Genomic DNA, 18,464 nt, shown 5'->3' with positions numbered 1-18,464 from the left:
TTACACATGAAGCCATAGGGCAGTGTGCTTATATTTGCCTTTTTACACTAGGGACTGGTGACTGAGCGCACATGAGTTTATTTTAGTGTTTGCGTGCAGTTACAGATTATCATACCTTGGTCTTGGTGGCCACTGAGCAGCTCCACTTGAGTTATTGGTGGTTAAGTTCAATGCTCATTTACTTTCCTCAGCCAGATTTTCCCAGCTCATCTGGGATTTGAACCAGCGACCTTCCAGTAACAAGATTTTCTAATTGTTAGGTCACCACTAATTTGCCCTTCATTTGGAGTCACAGGTGTCCCCTGTATTAATGAACTACTGATCCACTCTCATAGAGATTTCACACTTGAACAAGCCAATCATTACATTGGGGAGTGCGCTAAAGGCTGTAGTGAAGGATCCCTCTATGCAAGTACGCCAACTAAAGCTTATTAGCAGTGTTTCTGATTCCTCTGTGTTAAATCATTAGCATCTCAATAGAAGAGAGACAGGCGGATGGGGGATATTTCAGAGAGCTGGTTGGTCACATGCATTTGGAGTTTGTTCAGAGAAATATTTGCGAAATTAATGTGCTGTGAAAAAATGCATTATTCATCAGGTGTGCTGAAGCCTCAGCGAAGCTCCGTTCGCTGGGAACCAGGCAACCGTTCAGTCTAATTAGCAAGCAGTGTGTCTAGAGAGCCCATTGCAGCCTGGCCCTCCTCTGTGGGAGAAAAGAAACAGCAACATACACACTCATGCACGCAAGCACGCACTCACTATGACTTGTATACAAAAACACACATTTTACACACACACACACACACACACATATACTCAAACACCTGTAAACAAATTAAAAGGTATATTTCCACCCACAGCAAACAAACACATGGAGAGAGCCCTGTTGGCTTTTCAACAGGAGAGCTTTCTGTGCACGTACTGCAAAGCGAACAGACTGCTGTTTGATGTTTTGTTAAGGCCTCCCAGACTTAACTAAATCATCCAGCTGTGACTCTATTGTTTTTCCAACTTTTTACTGAGTTGTCACATACCATAAAGGCAAATTAGCTGCAGTCTGAGAGGTGTGTCTGTGTTGGAAACTTAGCTAGGAATCAAAGTCCGTCATGCAACCCCTTCAGATGTGAGATTTAGTTTCCTCACATGCCTGGTGGACCACTCCCTGCTCTTTGACCGCAGCCACTGGTGCCCTGCTGTGATAATGACTTCTGCATGGGTGTTGTGGTGTTCTGGGAGCTACTGGTGTCTTAAGGCTTGTTTAGTGGCCATTTATGTCTTTTTATGTGTGATCTGGAGGAAAATATTTCTGTCAGACAGTCACAATTAATAGACTGATTAAGGAAAAAAGAGTAAAGACATATAGCTAGGCCTGGCCTAGCTATATGAAAGACATTTGTACAGTCCAATTTTTGAAGTGTAAGAATAGAATAAAAGAAGAAGAAAGTGGCAATTACAAAATGGCTTGTTTATGAAAGTGCTTTTTAAGAAGAGATTTATTTAAACAATAAAACTGATTTTACTACAGTCACCTTTTTTAGACCAGACATTTAAACTAGACTAGAGCCTAAAGCAGCATGGAGTATTCCATGTAATTTTAAAGACCATTTCACATTGGTATGCATTTTGAAAATGGAAACATTCTGCTGTTGAAACACCTGGGAAGTGTGTTTGTCAAAACACCAGTGTACAAACAGGCATTGGAAATGACATACTTTAAATGTTATTACTGTGAAGATTTTCCACCATAAAAAATTTTTTTTGGCCAATTACAACTTAAAATTTTGTCTGAGCCTGAAGAAGCGACTGGAAAACTCTTCTCTGTGGAAATCTTTTGATGAATCTCATGGGTAATGTGATTCATCACAAGATTTCCACAGAGAACTTCTAATTGCTGTACAAAAAGGATAATTTTTCAAACCATTTTAAATAATTAGTACACCGTTCTTAAATATGAGCATGTTGTGGACTTTTTGTGGGTATTTTTGGTCTCATTGGTCTGCACACAAACTCTTGCTTTACTGCGTTCACTGGGTAGACTGAAACATTGGATGGTGAAGGAGGAGGGGGAGGAATGCAAAGCAGGAGGTGAGGGAGGATGAAAGAAATTATCTGGTTTCACTTTTATTAGTTTTATCAGCCGTAACATGTGAACGGAGAAGAATGGCAGTAAAAGCTGTTGGCATGGTGTGGCAGACAACTCAACAATGCCAGAGGCCACAAAAAAGACTACACTGTCTGTTGAGCGAGGAACCATAACAACAGTAGTGTCTCTACAGTACAGATGGGACCAGGCTGCTCGGTGCCAGCGTGGTACTGCCTCTTCCAGTCTTTGTTTGTCCCTGCCAACCTGGAGCAGGGTGGCACAGAGGGCAGAGCTTCCCCTGGCACCGGGGCTCAGTCCATTGTCCACTAACAGCAAGGCTTGGCCTCATGTCTCTTTGCACTGCACTTAAACCAGCATGGACTAGGGTCCTATTCTCTGTGTTGATACTGATAGGGACACTTAGATGTTTTGTCAAGAACTGTGTGTTTGTCTGCAATTACTCTGTCTTTGTGTCTCCTCAGTGTGTCTGTGTGTGTGTGTGTGTGTGTGTGTGTGCTTGCGTGCATGTGTGTGTTCAGATGTGAAGCCGTGTGTGATGTACATTTACCTTTTATTCCTGTCATTGTCACTTGGCCTTCTGTGAGTACAGAGATAGCACAGAAAAAGCTCTGAGCTGGAGAAGGCTGTCATAAAGATAGGACTGAATGACTCGTTTTTCTACACACAGGCACACATGCACACACACAGTCATACACACAACTAACCTCTGAACATTGCACAAGCACGGTAAAATTATCCGTAGTTTACATACATACACACACACACACACACACAGACCAGTCACACAAGTAAAGTTATCAATTGGCCTACAGGGAGAATACACTTCCTGTAGGCCAATTGTTGACTTTACTTGGAAATTCCTCTTATAACCTTTATTGTCAATGGTATGTTTCCCAGTACTGCAGATGACTAACACAAATCAACCTTTCTGTCTCTTGCGAGGGAAGTTGAGGTTTTAGGGTGTGTACGATTCAACCATCTGCATGCCTGTATATGTACAGTATGTTTGTATTGTTATGCATGCATGTGCATGTGCCAAGGTGGGAGGTTAGCACCCGCCGCCAGCCAAATGCAGGTAATGTAGTGGTGTGTACATTTGCCAAACCCACTAGCTATGGTGGCAGGTTAAATACGAGTTGAGAGTTGCCAGCAGCCACGTACCTCGACAAGAAAAGGCATTTGACCAACATGAAAAACCAATTACAGGGCTGTGTATTGGCAAGACTCTGGCAATATGAGACGTATGCGGATACAAGGGTTGTATTTCAATATATTGTGATACTGTAAGCAAGGCGATATGTTCCAGTATTTGTAAAGTCTAATTTTTCGAAAACTGATATGTGTTTACATCTTCCTGTCTCAGTTTATGTTGACAAGTTGGAGTGGAAGAGTCAAATGACTGAAGATAAATTATAACACTACTATCTAGTGGGGCAAGGGTTTAATAAACCACTGTCTGCCAAAAATCTTTGCATGTAAACTATTAATTAAAAATTGATACATTCTCATAAAACATAATATTGTGATACTGAAGTGCACCGATATTTTCTTACACTCCTGATTTTTGCATGATGCATAGGATTTGGCAATTTGTTTCACAGTTGACCAGTTAGACCTTACACCTGTCGTGATGCAGTACACTACACACACGTTCTCATGACTGACAATACTGACAGCCAGAGAGAGCACTGTCTAATATTTATTCAGGCTCTGCTGCTAGGAGCGATAGCATCAGAGCTAAACTTGTTATCACTAGCGGTTCAAGAGTGTCAGAGTTTAAACTGTTCAAGATGTGGTGTTATCTATCTGGAGTGAAGAGGCCGGCAGATCCTGAAAAGACTGATGGTGTGTCTACCTCACAGGAGACCGTTTAGTCTGACTTAGGTGAACCTCAGAAAAAAAGGCGTCTCTTCAAAGAAAAGTGGTGACATAATGATAAAGGGGAGATGTGAAACTTACTGGTGTATGACCCCTCCAGCTAAAATGTTTGTTTTGCTTGTGTTGTCAAATCCATGCCCCTGACAGTAGCAAGACAAATTGCTTCCTTGTTGATGCTGATGAATTGTAACCATAAAAATGCAGCAGCTTTTTCCTTTCATTGTAATTGGTGACCTGATAAAAAACTGTTTGATGTCACAGGGTGTCTTTTCTGGAAAGTTTAAACTATCATCGGATGGTTTTTCAAATAAGCTTTTTAAGTTGAAATGAGTAATTTTTCAGTATACAGTTTATTTTAATAAACACGGTTCCGTGATTATACAAGAAATTATGTTCATGTATCTTGTTTTTCTGAAATGTGAGGTGGGAGTGCCTAGCATCTGCTTGCTGTGCTCACTTATTTTAATTCCTGTGGACCAGTTGTAAGTTATATTATTTGAGAATTAATGGATGTTGGTAAAAAATCTAAACAAAGCATGCGAAAGTTGCAAACTCTGTGCTTGAAGTTGAATAGTGGCTGCTTAAAAAATATGAGTGGCTGGTAGAATTCGGGAGTCTACAAGACACGGTGGCTGGTGGACCAAAAAGTTGATTTATGGTGCATGCACACCTACGTGTGTATGAAAAACATTGGACATCTCCCATGTAGAAATGCAACATCCAGTTCTCATTTTTAGCCAGATGGGATTATGTGTTTTATTTTAAATAATGAAAAAATCAAAACATTTCATAAAGTGTCCGTTTAATTAATACATGACGGGGAGAATTTGCCCTATCTGCAGATGTTCAAACGCGTGTGTAGGCTTGATGTGCCATGCTTGATTCCATGTGAGCAGCTGTCGCGTGGCATATGGAAGCGTCTTCGTGCTCAGCTTGTCCAAAAGGCCTATTGATTCTGACACTGCTGCTCACACAGAGTGGCACACAGACAAGCCGAATCATGCCCCGCGTGTCTGCTGCCCTGTGATGCTAACCACTTCTGCCTTTAGTTGAATTCGCTGTGGAGTTGGGAAGCTGTTATTGAAGGGGGACAGACAGAGGCAGAGGCAGGGTGATGAAAGACAGGGAGCGGGCTAGCTGGATGGGTGAGTGATGATGAGAGGGAAGAGAAGGAAGGGCACATGGCTCTAATCGCTGCTCTTTTCTCTTCCAGTCTTTCTTCCTCTGTCTATCTGCCCGTCTGTCGGCATTTTTCTCCCTCTCGTCCTCGCTCCCTCTCTCACTCTGTCTCTTTCACTCGTCATATTCTCTTTAATCTCTTAGCCGGTTTTTCAGCCCCTCAAGTGGCTTTACTGTGGATGTGTTTGTGTCTCAATCTGCAGCGAGAGACAGATTTTTGATTGCTTCAGGTTATTTTTGATCACCTCTAAAGCAAGTTGTACTTATGCTTTATTTCTCTCTCTCTCTCTCTGACATGCTGGAGTGTTTTGGTGGGTTTGGGTGGGATGGGTTAGGTTAGGGCAAATGTTGAGGTAGGGGGTGAGGGTGTGGAGATTTCCCGTTTTCTGTCTTCCTCTTTCTTTTGGATGCCCTGAGGCTAAGGGGTGGGGTTTAGAGGTTTGGAGGTGTGGAGTTTTGTCATGTGGATAAAATTATGACTTTTGAATGCTTTGGTTGCTTGGATTAGCATGGGTGTGTGTGCAGTGGGGTTAGAGTTAGGCTGATTTTGAGCAGTGATTGGTTGGCAGCCTGTGTTTGTGTGGATGTCACAGCCAAGATCTACATGTTTGAGTCGAGATCTACATGTTTGAGTGTAGTGTTACTGTAGATGCACCCTAACCTTTGTGGAATAAGTGTATTGACATACACTATCTACAAAATTATAAACATTAGACACTGATATAAGTCATTAGTCTTTTTTTATACATTATTTACATTAGTCTGACGTTTGACATTCAAGGCCTGTGGGATAAAGAAATGGTTGACACCTGAAGAAAATAGCTATAAAAAACTATAAATCCAGATTTCTTGGGGAATTTACAATGGCATGTGACTTTTAGATACCATGATTACCATTTTTTCTGTTATTGAATACATGAAAAGTATTTGTTTTCCACTCATAACTGGTTTCTTAGGTTTAAAATTGTAAAATATTAATTCCATCTTTCAACCACTGTAAAACAAAAACAGTTACACACATTATTATAATTATAATACATTATTGTGGACTATTTTGAACACCTTATTTGTTACTGGCCCATTTGCCTCCCGATTCCGAAGCTAGATTTCATTTAGACCTTTGAAACAATTTAAAGCTGCCTCTGCATCATCTGTATTACTGTGAGAATTGACTTAGGGCTGCAGGGCTGCGCGGTGACATGAGCTGGGTCAGGCGGATGTCTGGTTCTCAGTGTTGTTGTGCCTGTGACAGTGAGAATAGGCAGCAACCTGAGACTCACAGGCCTGTTTGTTTCCTGTTAGTGCAGTTGATCACATTTCACTGGCCAGGAGGTACAACAATGAAGCATCATGGGAGAGTGACAATCTTGGGAGTCTGGGAGGAATGTGTGTGTGTACATGTGTGTGTGTGCATTCTCTTACTTTTGACTGTTGATGAATAGAATTCTTGGACAGAAGAAAAAAAAAATCTTTAGGTTTCATATCTGCAGAGTGTCAGCAGTGTTTGCATGCAAATCGCATCAAAGCTAATTAAGAAGGGCCTAATTTCCTACTGGGAAAGAGACAAAGAGGTGAAAAGTTCAACCTCTGATCAGGGGTTGTAAACATTTTGCGTTCCGTGACGTGAAGATGAAGGAAGTGAGCTTTGGTAAGGAGTCGGGCTGTGGCGATAACCAGATTACCGCAATCCCACGGTCACGATATGCCTCATCCACATTCCCCTTCACATTTGAAATAGTTGATGATCATTTTAATGGTTGGCAATTAATCGATTCTTCAACTAACTGTTGCATCTGTGATACAGTGTTTTACTTTTGGTGTGTGTGTGTGTGTGTCTGTCAACGTGAGGAGCCTGCATGCTTGTCTCTAACACAGGCCTGTAAGGTAGCATTCCTTTGCATGAGCTCTTACCAAAGCTGATAAGTATGGAGGACTAAAAGGGACAGAATGAAATAAATAAATACATCTTTAAATAAATACTTAAAAGTGTCATTAATTAATTAAAATGGGAATTAAATAAATAAATGTGTCATTAAATGTGTCATTAATTCATTAAAATACCAGTTCATTTAATGTAAAAACATATATATAATTATTTCATTATTTATTTAATTATTTCATGGACCGGTGTTGCAGTGCTTCATGAATTAATTTTATCTGTCAAACTCACCCATCAAAGTCAGTGGGCGGGACTAACGTGAATCTAGCCCAATCGATTGCTTAGGTCTGAAGCCTGGAAGTCTGCCGGAGCCGGAGGAGTTTTGCTGAGAGCCTCTCCAGTTAAAGTTACTGCTTCTCTGAGTAGTTCTGGGCAACTTCTCGACATTTTGTGGCTGCACCTATCTACCACGCATCGCGCACCGCAGTAACATTTGCTCCTGCAAATCCCCCATTTGCTTGAACCAAGTAAAGGTTGCGCCACCAAGTGTGTCAGAATATCAAATCAAATCAAATCAAATCAAATCAAGCTTTATTGTCATTAAGCTACACATACAGCAGTAGTGCACACAAAATGAGATAGAGTTATTCACTTAGGATCCCCGACTGATGGTAAAGTCAGCAGTTTAAAAGTCTAACAGCTTTCTGGAGGAAGCTGTTGCTCATTCTGGCGGTTTTGCTTTTCACCGTTTGCCTGATGGAAGCAGCTCAAAGTATTTGTGGAGCGGGGGAGAGGGTCTCTGACAGTGTTCAGTGCTCTACTCCTGCAGGGATGGGATGTTTCCATGGAGCCATGTCTCCGCAAAAGCAAGCACACAGCAGTCTCTCTCCTGCGGGTGTCTCTTAGCAAGCGTAGCTCGTCCAGCTTGTTGTCGAGGGAGCGAACATTAGAGAGCAAGAGCCACGGTCCTGCTGGTCTGGAGGGGTTAGCCTGTAGCCTGTAGCCTGTAGCCTGTAGCCTGTAGCCTAGCGTGGATCCCGGCTCTCTTCCCCCTCATTTGTTTACGTTTGCACCGCTTGCGCTCCCTCCTCTCCCTGGTGGCTGCCGGTGTAGACGCAGGTAAAATCCCGTGCTGGCGTAGTGTGTCCACATCAAAGCAGAGAGCCTCAGTTCTTGCAGCGTGCTTTACCTGATGTTTAGTAAAGTCTCTCGGCTGTAGGTTATGCAACCTGAGCGTCTGGGTTAAGCAAAACAGTTAAAAACTTTCACTCTAGAATATGTTTACTTGCTCTGCATCAATCGATTATCTGAAGTCGATCTGTCTTGGCTTGCTGTGCCGGGTAACCAATCAGGTGTTAGGATCCGCCCACTGACTTTGATGGGTGAGTTTGACAGATAAAATTAATTCATGAAGCACTGCAACACCGGTCCATGAAATAATTAAATAAATAATGAAATAATTATATATATGTTTTTACATTAAATGAACTGGTATTTTAATGAATTAATGACACATTTAATGACACATTTATTTATTTAATGACATATTTATTTATTTAATGACACATTTATTTATTTAATTCCCATTTTAATTAATTAATGACACTTTTAAGTATTTATTTAAAGATGTATTTATTTATTTCATTCTGTCCCTTTTAGTCCTCCATAGATAAGTGATACTGGCAATTATTTGAATTTTTTTTCATGCTCACATTTCTGTAACAGAAAGAGATAAGCCTCATTTTTAAGTATATGAGTAATTGGTTGTATACTCTGTGTGTGTGTGTGTGTACACGTGTTTGTGTGTGTGTGTGTCCACGCCTTGTTCGTGGTGATTATGTATTGCAACACTGCACACCCTGTGCTCTCTCAAAGAAAAATATTGACAACTCTATCGTGCTGGAATTTCTGATGTTTGTGGGTTTGATAAGCACTCCCTTTCTGGATCAGATTTCTCCTCCAGATGACACCGCCTCGCACAAAGGAATATCTACCTCATGTGATCATCCATCCCTTTTATCACCCGCTCATTTCCTGTGATCTCGTTCTGCAGGCTCACTCTCTGTCCTGGGCTGTCATTCCTTCTGTATGTGGTGTCATGTTGAGCTGTTCTGTGTGATGTTGTTGCCACATCAGATAGGCTGTTGCTCCCCAGCCGAGTTTGTGTTTGGCATCTAAATAGTGGGTGAGTAATGGTGGTAGGGGGCGGCCAGGTCAGCAGCAGAGGAGGGGAGAGCAGGCCAGGGTTAGTGCTTTGTTAAGAAAAGCAGGAATTCTTCCGGCTGGCAGATGAAGTCAGTGCATTCCTCCAAAGCAGCTCCCCTATAGGCAACCAGTGGAGCACAGCCAGGCTCTGAATGAGGGGCAAGATAATGGAGGGGCTCAGTTTTAAACACCTCCCACTGAGAACCAGAGAGACACAAAAAGAGAACACCATCTGTCTGACTGTGTGAAGAGTTGTCTTTTACCCACCTAGGTTACAAAGTTTTGTTTACTTTGCCATGTTCTATAGATAGTCTTACTACCGCCCGAGGCTTTTCGTTTTTCTTTTTCTTTTTTTTCTTTTTTTTTTTTTTTTTTTATGAGCACTGCGGTATATTATTACCTTGTTTTGAAGCATAGCCATAAAAGTTCAGACAGAGAGTATTGAACATGACAACATTCATTTAGGTGAAACCAGCTTATGCATGCTGTCCAGACCTGTGCTAGACTACCTGCTGCTCCACTCTCTGAAGTCTGATGAGACCCAGTTCTGGTCCTGCTGAGAGGGTTCAAACTGGATCTCTCACACAAACACACACACACACACATGCATGTGCTCTGTCTCTCTCTTTTTTCTGCACACACAAACATCCTCTCCCAAACATAGACACACTTGAGTTGCTCCAGTTTTCTTGTCCGTTCCCCTTGGCAGTAAGCTATCATAACGGCTTTGAAGGAGGGCAGCAGAGCGTTTAATTGGGTTACAGATTGGCATTTATGCTCCCAGGTCCACAAGATACCGCTGGGGCTCTTAACTAACCACTGGGAACTTAACAAAATGCTACACTGCTCTACCCCTGGGCTTCTGGAGTTGAAATATACAACTCAGTAACACTCAGTAACAGCACAACTGACGTCAAGTACTGTTTGGTATAGAAACTGACACCTTAGGTGTTCAACAGAAGATGGCTGATAAGGGATGCTGTGTATGACAGCTGGCGATGGGTTGTGTATACATTAGCAGCAAATTGTGTCATACGTTGAGGTGGGATTACGTCATGATCTACAAGTTTAGATTGGATGTCTGTCCATCTTTTTTTTTTAAATGTACTTGAGCAAGACCCTGTTTGCACCTGGCATTAATATAACTGACCAGATTTGATTCATATGTGATCTGTCCTCATTACATTTATAATATCAAAAAGTGGCAGCCAGATAGAAATCTGATTGCTCTCTTCCTCCCCTTGCTTTTGGATCTGGTTGCTTAAACCACCTCCTGAGGTGATTTAAGCAACCAGATCTTAATCCATGCCAAAGAGTTTAATCCCTCCCCAATTTTAATCCTCCCCTAATGTCTTGGATGCAGTTACACCTGGATTTTTATGTGAATAAATGCAATCGGATCGCAAACCGATCACTCAAGACACATTTTAATGCCAGGAGTAAATGGCACTTAACTATATGTAACCTGCAAGAACACACTGCTGTCTCTTCATTGTCACAAGTCTGTTCTGACAGCTGGGAGCCAGGATTTGGATTCATTATGGTTTGCGTCTCCATATTTCTAACTAGTCTTTTCTTTTATCCATCTTTTGCAGAGTCATTGCCATGCAGCGTTGAGCTGAATCAAGCCGAGCAGACCTGAACTGATCTGAAGACCACCTTTAGCCTTCACCCTGCCTGGTCCCAGATGGAGTTAAAAGTGTGGGTGGATGGTGTGGTGCGGGTTGTATGTGGCCTGTCAGAGGAGACTTCCTGTCAGGATGTGGTCATTGCTCTGGCCCAGGCCATTGGTGAGTATCTAAAGCTCACTTTTTCTGAAAACATAATATTACTAGTTACATTATTATTTTTCCAAAGGCCCAAAATGAATAGATAATTGGGGGATATGCACACTTAAAAACATCACCTTTACAAATCAGAGTTTTATATTCACCTTTTCACTCTGCTCTGACCTAAATGAAGTGCCCTACTGGACTGTCTGGGGGTCAGTTTGGATTGTAGCCGATGCTCCATCCCTGTATCCTCAGGCTGTGCTCAAGCCATACGCCGCGGCAGCATTAAACAACTCAACTCCAGATTTAGCACTCTCCTCCTTCCATGAGTGAGCTGCCTGCCAGCCAGTCATTAGGGAGGGTTTGTCCTAATTTCAGGGTCCTTGTGGAAACTTCAGTTTATTTGAACATTTTTATATGTTGTATGAGTCTTATAGAGCTGCCTTTTATTTCTATTCTCAATGGCAGGGAGGGAGAGATTGGCGTCAACATAATGTGTCTGATGTCATTTTCTCATTCATCATGACTTGCATAGGCAAACTCACTGCCTTAATTAGACTGAAGTGAAAAAAACACAAGGAAGAGAGTTACGCTTCTCTTTCCTATTTCTTCTTTTTGTCAAGGTGTATGTCAGATTCGGTGCTTTGTTTTTTTTTTGTGGTTTCCCTTTGGTTCTGTGTGTCTTTGCATTGACTGTATCTGTCTCTCTGTCCACAGGTCAGACAGGCCGTTATGTTCTGATCCAGCGTCTTAGGGACACAGAGAGGCAGCTGCTGGCCACAGAGAGGCCTCTGGAGTCTCTGGCCAAGCTAGGCCAACATGGCAGCGAAGTTCAGTTCTTTCTGCGCCGCACTGGCCCTAGCAGCAGTGACGGGCCTGGGTCTAAACAAGACAGAACAACCCCTCTCCCTCTGCCCAAGCATCCAGAGCCAGAGCCTTCCAAACGCAGCCAGCCCAAGAAGTCCCTCACCTTCAACCTGGGGCCATCCACATCTCCAAGAACCAAAGTCAAACAGTTCAGGGGGTCTCCTCGAGACTCTCCAGAACAAAGAGCCTCCCCCTCCCCTTCTCCAAGTCCTGTATACCCTCATGCTCCATCCCCTTCTCCCTCACCACCTGCAGGCCCGTCTAAAGAGGAGGTCTTTCGGCAGGTTCTTCAACAGCAGGAAAGACTGAGGGCCATTGAAGCCCAGTTAGAAACCCTAGAGAGGGATTCACGTGCCTGGGAGCGTCCCTCGCCTTCTCCCTGTCCCTCACCAGTCTCTGATCAGCGCCTTCAGGAAGAGATGGATGCTCTGGAGCAAGCACTCCGGAGGAACCAGGCGGAGCTGGCCCATGAGCAGTATTGGGAGGATGAGCTAAAAGCCGAGGTGGAGAGGGAGCGAGGAATGAGGAGGAGGCTAGGGGAGCTTCATGCCAAGATGGATGACTGTGGACGGCGGCTCCATGAGTTCTCGGTCCGCTCGGCTCAGCTGGAGCAAGAGATCCAACGGGAGAGTATGGCAGATGGGCTCCAAGCTGGGAGAGCCAACGGGCCTGATGAGTCCATTGATGCTGTGAAGGCAGAGCTCCAGAGCCAGGAGAAGCATGAGGCAGAGCTGGAGGAGCAGCTATCTGAGACTGAAAAGGCTCTGGGCAAGGCAGAGTCTCTGCTGCAGGTAAGGAGAGAGGTCAGGGTCGTGGAGAAAGGGCTGTAAGTCCACATCAGCTCTTGTGCTGTCACTAGAGGGATATAGTACAGACCCTCCTCTACCTATCCTATCTCCCGTATCCCTCTCCTACCTGCATACTGTAGCAGACACACACTAGTGCAAAGACACTCAAAAATGATAATAAAAAGAAACAATTAACTGTAATGATCGGAGAAATAAACCAAGTTCAGGAAACATGATGACTTTACTGTATACAGAGATTCCTCCTTGTATGTTTTGTTGTTGGAAGCATCTCTTTAAGACTAGGTGAACTGGTTTGGCTGGTATTATCTATCCTGTGAGCTCACGGCACATGATTACTCATGGTGTTTATATTACATTGACAGTATCTACTTCTGCTTGTACCCTGTATATGGAAAAAAGAGAATAAAGAGGATTGTTTGATAGTACGATGGCCGCAATTATTGAATCAACCGGGCCTCAACTTGTTGAGGTTTGTGGTGTCATTGTTTGTCTGTTTACATTTGATGATTGTTGTCATAGATATGAGTGCTGTTGTATGCTGTATCCTCCAAATAAAAGCCTAACCCAGTTTGAAGTGAAACTCAAGTTCCCTCATGATCCACATGAAACCTGAGACTCGACTTATCCACTTTATGCAGCTGAGGCAAACACTAGTCCCACCCAGAGAAGTGAGGAAAATTCTATCATTTTATTCTGGTGTGTTAGAAGGTGTTGTTTATAGTGTTTTGTCACACGGAAACAGATGTGCAGTGAAAATGTTTTTGGTCAGTGTTCCTGAAAGTTTTTAATGTTTTACTGTTTGAATTTGTCACAATCCTCATTTGTAAAGACCATCCGGACTATAAGACCATTGCATCCACTTCTCATCCTAATCGGGTCCAAGTTATTGCTGTGTGCCACCGGCTACAAAACTGATTAAAACACAGTGAAAAGCTGCTTTTTGTTCCAGTCAGTCATTTTAACAGGAGAGTGTCTGCCTCAGGGAGTGAGGCACTGAGCTCATGATAGATTTAGTGCCTGGTCTATGGAACTTGGGAAGAGATGTTATGGGACAGTGGGACTTTGTGCTGTGGTCAAGTTGAATGTTAAGTAGGCAAGCACGAGAAGCTGCTAATGAGCTAGAAAGGAGCCTGCAGCAAACGAAACGTGAGATTTATCTTTCTTCACACGTGTAATGTGGCCTATACAGTAACGTTATTCAAACATTGCAGACATCAAGATGTACCACCCAGGCAGTTGGAAGGCGCCTGGAAGAAATAGTTTGCTATTATTATTTTTTTTTTTTTTTAATGACACTTCAACCCTGGTACTATATAGAGTATAATAATAAAGTATAATATATATAGTATAATTTCATACATTGTTCTTTTATCACAAGGGGTGTCTGCTTGGGTGTCTTGTCAGTCAGCTCATCTGATGAGTTTAGGCACAGCTGCCAGCCGAGTGATTAAGTGTTGGTAGTTATGAGCATAGCGTTCCTGTCATTAGGCAAAGACCTGCAGGTGTTAACTGCATCAGCAGGCTGTCTCTATCCAGCATCAATTGCGCACACACACACACACACACACACACACACACACACTCTGGACGTGGGGACAGGAGCCACAGCAGGCTGCTGCTGCTCCCTGTGCTGTGCAGACACATTGATTAAGCACAAATAGATAGTCAATTAAGGCTGATTGACTGGCTTGTTTGTGTGCGTCAAAGTTTAATCTGCGTGTGTAAGGGTGATGCCAGCGTCTCTATGGAGGTTGTGTCTGCATTCCACCTTATCAATAATCACAGCTGCCGGATATCTTTCCCGTGGAGTCAGGTTAACAAGACAACTTTGAAATACAGCAGACAAATGTGCATTGTTATGTTTCCCCCCCATAGCTATGCCCCAGGCTTTTGGTATCTGATGGAATCGGAAGGCTGCAGACAGTAGTTGTGATGATTCAGTGTTGCTGAACAGTCTGATGATGACTGATAGGCGGTGTTGTCCACCAGCACTCTGAGAGAAGTGTTGTAGACTCTGCTGCCCCCTAATGGTCAAAAAATATTATGAATTTACAATTAATATGGGCTGAAGGAAAGACAGTCCTATTTAGTATAATACTGCTGTAGGTGTCCTATTGTTAGTACTGTTACTCCAACTATGCAGTTGAACATTACATTTGCTGATGACAGTTAACAGGCTTGTTAGGTGTATGCCATTTTGGCAGGTGACATCCACTTTCAGTCACAGTGATGCAAAGTGTTCAGGTTTAGTGAGCAAGGGCTGACTGGGTTTAGCTCACAAACTCACTCCCTGCTCCTTGCTCTCTTCTTCACAGGCCAAGCAGGAGGAGCTGGAGGAGCTCAATAAGGAGCTGAGGCAATGTAACCTGCAGCAGTTTATTCAACAGACAGGTGTCCTGCCAGCACACACCCACTCACGCACAGAGCTTCAGGAGCAACTGGAGCAGCTAGAACTGGCACATCTACTGCAGGATGGATACAGGAACGGAAGTATGAACACAAACAGCCACATAAATAAAAGCACTGACAGGTGCACCGTTTTGTGGTATTGGACTGTAGAGTGCTGATTGGCGCCCTAAAACCCCTTTTTTCTCTCCTCTAGGCCTCAGTGTAGTCCCATTGGAATCACTGCCTCGCCCCACTGCCAAACAGTTCCTGGGACATCCACGCAACCTGCAGAACCCTCTGGTGTCCAGTCTCAACCCTGAGGGTGTGTATGTGTGAGACCCTGCTGCTCCTCTCCTGCCCCCCCCCGCCCTGCCCTGCCCTGTCCTGCCCGTCCTGTGGCCCCAGAGCCCCTTGCCCTCCCTACTTTCTCTCCCAAGTTTGTTGGGTTCATACGTTGTGGCTACAGTCAGCATTTCTGGTGTCGGGTAGTGGAGGCATCTGCATGGTGGAGGGTCCCTGCTGCTTCTCAACAGCTTCCCTGTCCTCTACCTTTAAAGACCATCCCCTCGCTGACAGTCTCCTGCACCTATCCCTCAGTCTGCTGCTGATTCCTGTCCCTGACTGCCTCTACAGTCCATTTTAATTTGCTGTAGATCAACATCCCCTTCTTCTAATTCAGTCCCTGTTACTGTACTCTTCATGATTTATACACTTTGTCTTTAATTCTTTGTGTCTGCCCACCCTTTCTTGTTCTCTCCACCCCCGCAGCTCCCCCTTCTTCTCTCTCACTGTTTACTTCTGGACTAACAGTAGCTGCTCTGGTTTTTACTTTCATGCAGCTGGGAACTCCTTCCTAATTCCACTCTGTGACACAGAGTGATCTCCCCACCCTCGAGTCAGCAACCTTCTATCAACAGCTGCTTTTCACTATAAATAAGCTGTATTATCATGTAACACTTCGCACTGGGGAATGGCTGTAACAGACATTCTGATTGTAGTGGTGTTTTTATACTGTGATATGGAAAGATACGAAAAATGTTGTTTAAGTTTGCCTTTTATGTATGGATATTATTTATATGTAAGGGGGTATATCTATACAATGCCTTGTACTTTGGTGATGCTTGACTTCCAAAGAGCAAGAGCCTTTCACAGAGGGCTCTGCAAAATGTATTGCACTGTCCCATTCTTTTCCTGTGTGAAACAAACCTTGGTCCTCATTTTACTACAAACAAAATGTATTTTGCTGTTTTGTTTGAAGGTGATACAGATACTTGTAGGGAGCTTATAGCTTTTGCTAGTCTGTTTTGTCAGGCTTCATGCTGATGGACGAAATACATTTCAGTAGTAAAAAAAAAAAAAAGGACCAAGGTTTGTCAAGATGTTGCCTTTATTTTTTTCTTTTCTTCAATTAGGATGGACGCTCCTGGTTCTTTGCTGTCATCACACCTAACATTTGACCTGTCATAACTTGCACTGTGCCTCGGCATACTGTAGATTTAGGGTGAGCTTACTTACCCAAGTCCTAATAATAAGCATCAAGTGAACAAACAAAGCTGTTGTCCTCAGCGCCTTGGGACTCTTTGTTCCTATTATCCGCAGTTGATGATCCAAAACCCAAAACACACCTAAAGCAATATTTATTATAGCACTTAGCCTTTCATCATATGTTCGTCTAATACACTGACAGGTCAAAGTAATGTGTGTTTGAGTATGCTCTTTCCTTTCTAATTTGTGGGTGGTGTTTTTTGTGGGATTACACAACCTCTCCTTGCTTTGGAGTCTCCAGACATCTCAGTCCTTAATGTAGAAGCATGCTTGAAACAAATACTGTCCCAGAACACTGGTTCTGATAATCCGATCTGTGATCAGATTGTCAAATTCAAACACAGTCCTCAACCTCCCTATAGGGTAAAGGCATTTACCTAATGTCTGGACTGTATCAGTGATCTGGGGCAACATCTGTTCATCATAGGCATGCGTGAATATCTTTATTGACCCAGGTCTCTCCTGCTGTATCTTTACCGAAAAGTGTGAAACTGAACCAAACAAAAGGATCATCACCCCCACTTATTTTTGTGTGTCTTGCAGTCCTGACATCCCGAGAGTCGTCATGGAGATAAAACATGGACCACAGGGCCAAGGGAAACTTGTTCACTGTTCTGTCACCGTCACCTCATATTTAACCCCTTTCTTTGTAACTATTATCATTATCCAATCTATCATTATATACATACTGTATATACATATGACAAATATATTTACAGCATTTTGCTACTGTAAACACTGCAAAGTATATGTATGAATTGTAAAATAATTTAGGAAACTTTTACCTAGAGCAATTATTATTATGACTGTGTATTTAAGTATAATAAAAAACTGTGCATTGTGTTTTAGGTAACCTGTTGTGTAGTTGTTTTTTATAATCACCTTGAGCTCAATGCCCTTTTTACTGAACCATGTCCTATTATAATCTGGTTGGTTTACTAATACAGTAACAAGGAATGGAGGTGCAGTGCATCAGGAATGTCCTGCAGTGAATAATTAACATGCCAGTGTACACACTTTCTAAAAATTCCAGTCCCATGAAACTCCTATGTGAAATGCATTATGAATATATTATAGGCACTAAAAAATGTATGCTCTCCTCATTACTTGTGGTACAGTGAGTCCTATAATGCAGCACAATCATTTCTGAGCATTTCAAAGGTAGTATTCACAAGTGGATGATAGGAACGTTCACAAAATGCATCCTGGGGTGCAGAAGGAAATCGGGCAAACATCCTGGCGTCACCAGCTGCTGCTGTGATTGGTTTTATAACATGGTATATCTCTAAAGCATATGTCCTAAGACTAGCTGCCATGAAAGGACAGAGCTATATTGCTGACCTTGGAGCATTTGATAATGCTGACCAACAGTGTATACAGTTTCAAATATACATGCTGGCAGTTCTGATGCTCCTCATATACATCAGTGCTATCAACATGAAGTTGCGTCTTTGTTTGTACCAGCAGCAGGATATCTGGCCCCAGAAGATCTTAGATTCTTTTACACCTCATCGTGAATGAAGCATTTATTCAGTCTATCTTAGTATAAAAAAGAAAGTAACTCATCTTTTTGTTACTTTCTGCCTCCCTAACAGGTTTGCGATAAAAATCAGCTCAGCACGACAGAATAAACACACAATTACACAACTCTGCGCATTCACATTCCTCATTACGCTTTCTTCCTCCACCCCCTGCCTGTTTGTTTACCCTGGAGAGTAAATATGCTGGCCGTCTTAACTGAGTGACGTGAACTTCCCCAGTGCTCCGACTAGCCCGGGACAGAAACCCTGTGGAGTTCTATAAATACTTTCTCCTGCTCACACTGGTCAGGTAGTCCC

The 18,464-nt window shown here is 42.9% G+C and overlaps 1 protein-coding gene across 3 annotated transcripts in view; it reads left to right on the top strand.

Annotated features, from left to right (window-relative positions):
- The window catches only part of rassf7a (Ras association domain family member 7a), a 38,325-nt gene extending 20,846 nt beyond the window's left edge, over positions 1 to 17,479 (top strand). For all 3 annotated transcript variants that reach the window (XM_030054226.1, XM_030054224.1, XM_030054225.1), the window contains 5 exons: positions 10,841 to 11,035; positions 11,735 to 12,675; positions 15,009 to 15,183; positions 15,296 to 15,403; positions 17,170 to 17,479. In XM_030054226.1, coding sequence (XP_029910086.1) covers positions 10,933 to 11,035; positions 11,735 to 12,675; positions 15,009 to 15,183; positions 15,296 to 15,403; positions 17,170 to 17,201 — 1,359 coding nt within the window. In that variant the 5' untranslated portion in view covers positions 10,841 to 10,932 and the 3' untranslated portion in view covers positions 17,202 to 17,479. The remainder of the gene's footprint in view (positions 1 to 10,840; positions 11,036 to 11,734; positions 12,676 to 15,008; positions 15,184 to 15,295; positions 15,404 to 17,169) is intronic.
- Positions 17,480 to 18,464: the final 985 nt, after the last annotated feature.

Source organism: Myripristis murdjan, chromosome 6, assembly GCF_902150065.1.
Source record: "Myripristis murdjan chromosome 6, fMyrMur1.1, whole genome shotgun sequence".
Taxonomy (NCBI): Eukaryota; Metazoa; Chordata; class Actinopteri; order Holocentriformes; family Holocentridae; genus Myripristis; species Myripristis murdjan.
The sequence above is the reverse complement of the archived record's forward strand: the minus strand, read 5'-3'. Positions and strand labels throughout refer to the sequence as shown.